At 34.6% G+C, this 6004-nt stretch overlaps 1 protein-coding gene across 1 annotated transcript; it reads left to right on the top strand.

Annotated features, from left to right (window-relative positions):
- Nucleotides 1-2516: 2516 nt before the first annotated feature.
- Nucleotides 2517-4489, top strand: LOC134256724 (myb/SANT-like DNA-binding domain-containing protein 4). Its single transcript, XM_062739401.1, has 3 exons — nt 2517-2952; nt 3795-3862; nt 4293-4489. Exons 1-3 carry the CDS (start codon nt 2768-2770, stop codon nt 4472-4474), a joined length of 435 nt encoding a protein of 144 aa, XP_062595385.1. The 5' UTR covers nt 2517-2767; the 3' UTR covers nt 4475-4489.
- Nucleotides 4490-6004: the final 1515 nt, after the last annotated feature.

Raw genomic sequence — 6004 nt, forward strand, 5'->3', positions numbered from 1 at the left:
GGGGCTGGCAGATTTTGGAAATAAATAATCTGTCCCTGAAAATTTTGAAAATAAATAGTCTGTCCTCCACTACAAACAAAATAAATAATCTGATCTTGACTTATGATATTTAATGTGAAACATGCCTTTTTTATTTACGTGTAATTAAATCTCAAAAATCTTCAATTCAAAAATTTTTTTGGCTCGCTTCGCTCGCCATTTTAGAACCAAGTAGTATTTAAAATCAGATTACCAGACTGGATACTTGTAGTCAGTTTATCAACATGGCAATGTGCACTTAGTAGGTGTGATGAATCACTTTAAATACAAGTCAATTCTTATACACCGCAAAAGAAAATTTTCTTGTCAAAGAATTACACTTCCCCGATAAGTTAACATAAAATATACACTGGCGGATTTAAGGGGGACGTACATTTTACATGTGTACGACCCCTCCCCTAAAATTTCAAAGTATGATACGAATAATAATGCCATACTTTGGGACAATACCAATATTTTTGTGCCTAGTTTCACTCTTAAAATACACAAATACCCAAGAGCTTTAGGGGGCTTCGCCCCCTGGGCCCTTTTCATACGAATTATAATATGACTAGTATTAACAATGTCATATTTTGGTACATAACTAACCAATTCCTACACAATTGTGTCTTGTACTCTTTTATATACAGAAAAACCCAAGAGCTTCAGGGGGCTTCGCCCCCAGAACCCCCTTCATTCAAAGTATGATTTGACCAGTATTAATTATGTCATACTTTGGTTCATAATAACCAATACCACTATATAAAGGGCCGGTTTTACTCTTAAAATACACGAAAACCCTAGAGCTTCGGGGGGGGGGGGGAGGGGGGGCTACTCCATTGGCCTCCACAAGGGCTTCGCCAAGGACCACTGAGGGCCTTACGGCAGCCCCAGACCTCTTGCCTAAACTAAGTTATACACGCCCCATCCCCAAATTCTGTATTCGCCAATGGTATATAAATGAATAGTATTTTAGAATCAATTGACCAAGGTACCGTAAGGCAAAGAAGAAAATAAATAATCTGTCCTTGATAATCTTGAAAATAAATAATCTGTCCTCGACAGGCATGAAAATAAATAATCCGTCTCAAAAAAAATTGCCAGCCCCCCCCCCCCCCCCCCCCCCCCCCAGGATCAAATGGTCGTCCCCTAATTTAAATGACAAATGTCAAAATGAACTTTTCATGTAAAGGGATAAGCTTGGGTATTTTTGTAAAGATAAGCCAAGCAAGGCATTGAATTAGATAGATATAAAGTCAATTGCCATGGAAAAATGTGAAGAACGCTAATCATGTAATATTTGACCCAACGACATATTGTACTTATCTGCAAATAATTCATTGTGTCAACCATAGAATTTCCGGTATGTTAACGATGTTTTTGAAGTCTCTGTAACATCAAATTATTTGTCGGTAGTCTGTCTGGTTTAAAAACTAATCAATCGGTATATGCTCTGGAGTATCGAAAAAGTTGAGAGGTATAAACACTATATTAAATTCTATGGTCTTTATTATAATGACCTTGTTTGAAAATAGCCTATCATTGGATCATATTTTTTACAGACATATATCTCGTTCCAATTGGTAGAACTTTGCTTTTATAGTAAATTCGACTGGAAATTACTCCGCCTGCCTGATCAACTGATAAAACTCATGGTAGGTATGTCCGGTTGACAGGGGTCATCTACTTTTTCAAAGTACCCGACCATTCTCTGAAATTTCCAGGGGGGGGGGGGGTGTTATGCCTATGCCGTATGTTCTTTTGGGTCTTCTAATATCGGTCCCCTATTTCATTTCTAGAGTTGCTTAAAACCAAAAATTTAATCAAAATCTTTGCTTTCAAAAGAAATCCATGTCATCTTTTAAGCCTATTTATTTTCCATAAAACGGATAATCGCGAAAAACACTTTTTTTTCAAGTCAATATGTCATTTAGAATGCCAGAAAAAAGAGTGGAAAGGAAAGTGGAAGAAGATGAAGTCTGTGAAAGACAAAATAGCTAAAGACTGCAGAAAATTTTTTTATTTAAGTTTTTATAATTCAAAGTATACAACAATGCATGAAAAAAAGACTGATAATATAAGGCAGTGCTTAAATCCGAGGGCTAAGAACTGACTTTTGATTTTACAAATCTCAGAGACAGTATGTAAAATTTGAATCATAATGCAGCAGGATATGTTGATAAAACTTATCACATCATCTTCTAACAGACTACAAGCATCAATACTCTTTCTTTAGCTTCATGTACAAAGAACAAGGAATAATGGAATTCATGCTGAAAGTTACTTTCTAAAATATTGTTTACAGCTCCTTAAAATTTGGATATGCTTAAGATAGCTAAAGAAAATTCATCTATAAAATATGAGCAATAATATCAAAATGATTCAACAGAATATGTAAATCTACCTAAGCATAATATTTTGATCAATGATGAGATGTTTTCTTTGTCATGAAAATATTGGTGTCAGGTGTGAAACTGTATTTCAAATAAAAAACCAAAACAATTCTGGCTTGGATTTCTCGAAAAAATCTTAAGTTTTTACTCAAGTTCAATCTCAAACTCTGACAAAAAACTCAGCTAAGATCTTTCTCAAATCACGTTTCTCGAAACAAACTCAGGCAAATCTCAGCTAAGTTTATTTTTTTCTCAACTGAGATTTTTTCAACGTCGCATAAGCGGCCTTGTTCTTGACTTCCGGTTATAGTATCCAATGTAAATCATCGTCTGCAACACCACAAAGCGCCAAAATAATGGAAGAGAAGACGTGTAAGACACCCCGCCGGCCCAATTGGACGGAAAAAGAAAAAATCGTCTTGGTTGAGGCGGTCCGTCAACGCGAGGACCGCCTTTTTGGGAAGATGAAGGGGCCGGGGGGTGTCAAAAACGTAAAAATCAAAGAGGGGGCTTGGGAGGAGGTCGCAGGGGCGGTGAATGCGTAAGTATCAGCACTTATGTATGAATAACAATCGTATACATCTACATTCATAATCAATAGATCTATATCACTCGAAGTTTCTTATATACGACGCGTGATAAAGAACACGAAGCTACCCTCATACTGTTTGCTAAAATTAGAAAGGGGAATTCCAAATCATGTATACTTGTTTTGAAAATTAAATCAAATACACACATCGATGTATTCAATTTATTTATAGATTCACCAAACATGTTGGCATCAACCATGCTACAAAAGTGATGTTTTCACTCTTTACTAAGACAAATACCAGGGCCAAATTAAGAGGACTGTACAATTAGCTCTACAGTTCTTTAGCTAAAGATAAATAATATCTTCAGACTTTAGTAAAGATGCAGTGTCCAATCAGCAGTGAATCATAAATATATATCCGGTATGAAAATGACAATTCCAGTTTGATCAACATGATTGATCGAGTCATGACACAAATTTGTACAAGCCAAAAAAAATGGAGTGGGGTGGGGATGGGTGAAGTCATCAGGGAGAACAAGCATATATTCACTTGTTTTCTGTTACATATAATAACAAAAAGTGTTGAGAGATAAGGAGGGAACAATTATAAAATGTCTTTTTTTTTAATTGTAACAAATTTCTTTTTTTTAATTGTAACAAAATTAAATATTTGCCCCCTTGCAAAGTCTAAAACTTCATGTAACAAAAACAAATTCCCAGAAAATAAAAAAAAGTGTTGGTTGTCAGAACAACCAGTAATTGTTTCACATTATTATTTGATGCAGCACTTATTAATTATGATCAAGCATGCAGTCATTGCAGTACTACATTTAAATCTTTAAATATTTCAGAAACTCTGATACAACTCAACGCACGGTGGACGAGATCAAGAAACAATATGCCAACATAAAGCAAAGAGGTAATTTTTATTTAAGTACAGGGCTATATATTGATTTATTCAACATCATACATGAAACACCATATTATTATAAAGTTTTAAATGTCTTCAAATGACCAAAAAAATTAAAAAGTTATGTGATAGAGTTGTTTGATTTCATAAATGCATTTATAGAAGTAAATTCATTTGTATAATCCAATATTAATTGTGCTACAAGTAGGTCAGAAAGGGGCAAGCAAAAGATGGCTTGGTCATGTGCACATATTCACATATATTATTTTTGGACATGTATTTTTTAAATGAAATAATTTAACATGAATGATAGAAATAACTGATATAATAAGCTTTTCCGTGGCCTAAAATAAATAAAAAATTAAGTTGACAGTAACTGAGACATGTGGACTGGAAAATATGATAAAATATACGTTGTGTACTTAATGTTTTATGACAGCAAAAGAGAAGTCTGATGCCATTAGAAGACCAGTTACAGGTGGGGGCCCCAAACCTCCCTCCCCAACCCCTGTAGAAGCTGAGCTACTAAGCCACCTTGAAGACAGGCCAACCCTATGTGGCCTGTCCACTGGACATGACACGGAGGAAGGTTCATATTGGATTTATTGTTTAAATATTTGAAAAGCAAGATAATAGGACTGGAAGTATCTAAAAATACCCTGATGATTTATATTTTTAGCTCTACTGGTCAGAGACCAGAAGAGCTTATGCGATAGTAATGCGTCCGGCGTCCGTCCGTCTGTCCGTCTGTCTGTCTGTCTGTCTGTCTGTCCGTCTGTCCGTCTGTCTGTAAACAATTTTTCAAAATGCTACTCCTCCTACAGTTTTGGTCTAATTTCAGTATAACTTGGCACACAAGTAGACTACAATAAGATACATAATTCTGTGTATCGGTTTTTGATTTCGAGGAACGGTGTTGCCGTGGTTACTAAAAATAGAAATTTCTGTGAAATTCTTTCAAAACGCTACTCCTCCTACAGTTTTGGTCTGATTTCATTATAACTTGGCACACAAGTAGACTACACTAAGATACATAATTCTGTATATCGGTTTTTGATTTTGATGAACGGTGTTGCCATGGTTACTAAAAATAGAAATTTCTGTGAAATTCTTTCAAAATGCTACTCCTCCTACAGTTTTGGTTTGATTTCATTATAACTTGACACACAAGTAGACTACACTAAGATACATAATTCTGTGTATTGGTTTTTGATTTCGATGAACGGTGTTGCCGTGGTAACTAAAAATAGAAATTTCTGTGAAATTCTTTCAAAATGCTACTCCTCCTACAGTTTTGGTCTGATTTCAGTATTACTTGGCAAACAAGTAGAACACACTAAGATACATAATTCTGTGTATCGGTTTTTGATTTTGATGAACGGTGTTGCCGTGGTTACTAAAATTAAAAATTTCTGTGAACAATTTTTCAAAATGCTACTCCTCCTACAGTTTTGGTTTGATTTCATTATAACTTGGCACAAAGTAGAATACACTAAGATACATAATTCTGTTTATCGGTTTTTGATTTAGATGAACGGTGTTGCCGTGGTTACTAAAAATAGAAATATCTGTAAAATTGTTTCAAAATGCTACTCCTCCTACAGTTTTGGTCTGATTTCAATATAACTTGGCACATAAGTAGAATACACTAAGATACATAATTCTGTGTATCGAATTTTAATTTTGATGAACGGTGTTGCCGTGGTTACTAAAAATAGAAATGTCTGTAAAATTGTTTCAAAATGCTACTCCTCCTACAGTTTTGGTCTGATTTCAGTATAACTTGGCACACAAGTAGACTACACTAAGAACATAAAGAGACTTTATCAACGATCATTATTCTATTTAGTTTCAAATCCCAGCTGCTTACGTACTTTTCTCTTCCTTTGCTATAAGTTCAAACCAGTAGAGCTTCAGTCTCGACAGAGACTTCTGGTTTAATTCAAAAGACAATAAATTTCATTTTTAACCTCACTGGAATATAACAAATGTACCCGGTAGATTTTAAAATACTGTGCAGTGTTAATCGTTGAAGTACATATATGTATAAATGCACTAATTTATAACCATAAAATCATTAATTTACATGATTATATACATATGTACTACTTTATTTTAAAACTGTAATAACATAGTGTCAATGTAACATGT

This window comes from Saccostrea cucullata, unplaced genomic scaffold, assembly GCF_032062105.1.
Source record: "Saccostrea cucullata isolate Sc308-1 unplaced genomic scaffold, CSIRO_AGI_Scuc_v1 ctg2097, whole genome shotgun sequence".
NCBI lineage: Eukaryota > Metazoa > Mollusca > Bivalvia > Ostreida > Ostreidae > Saccostrea > Saccostrea cuccullata.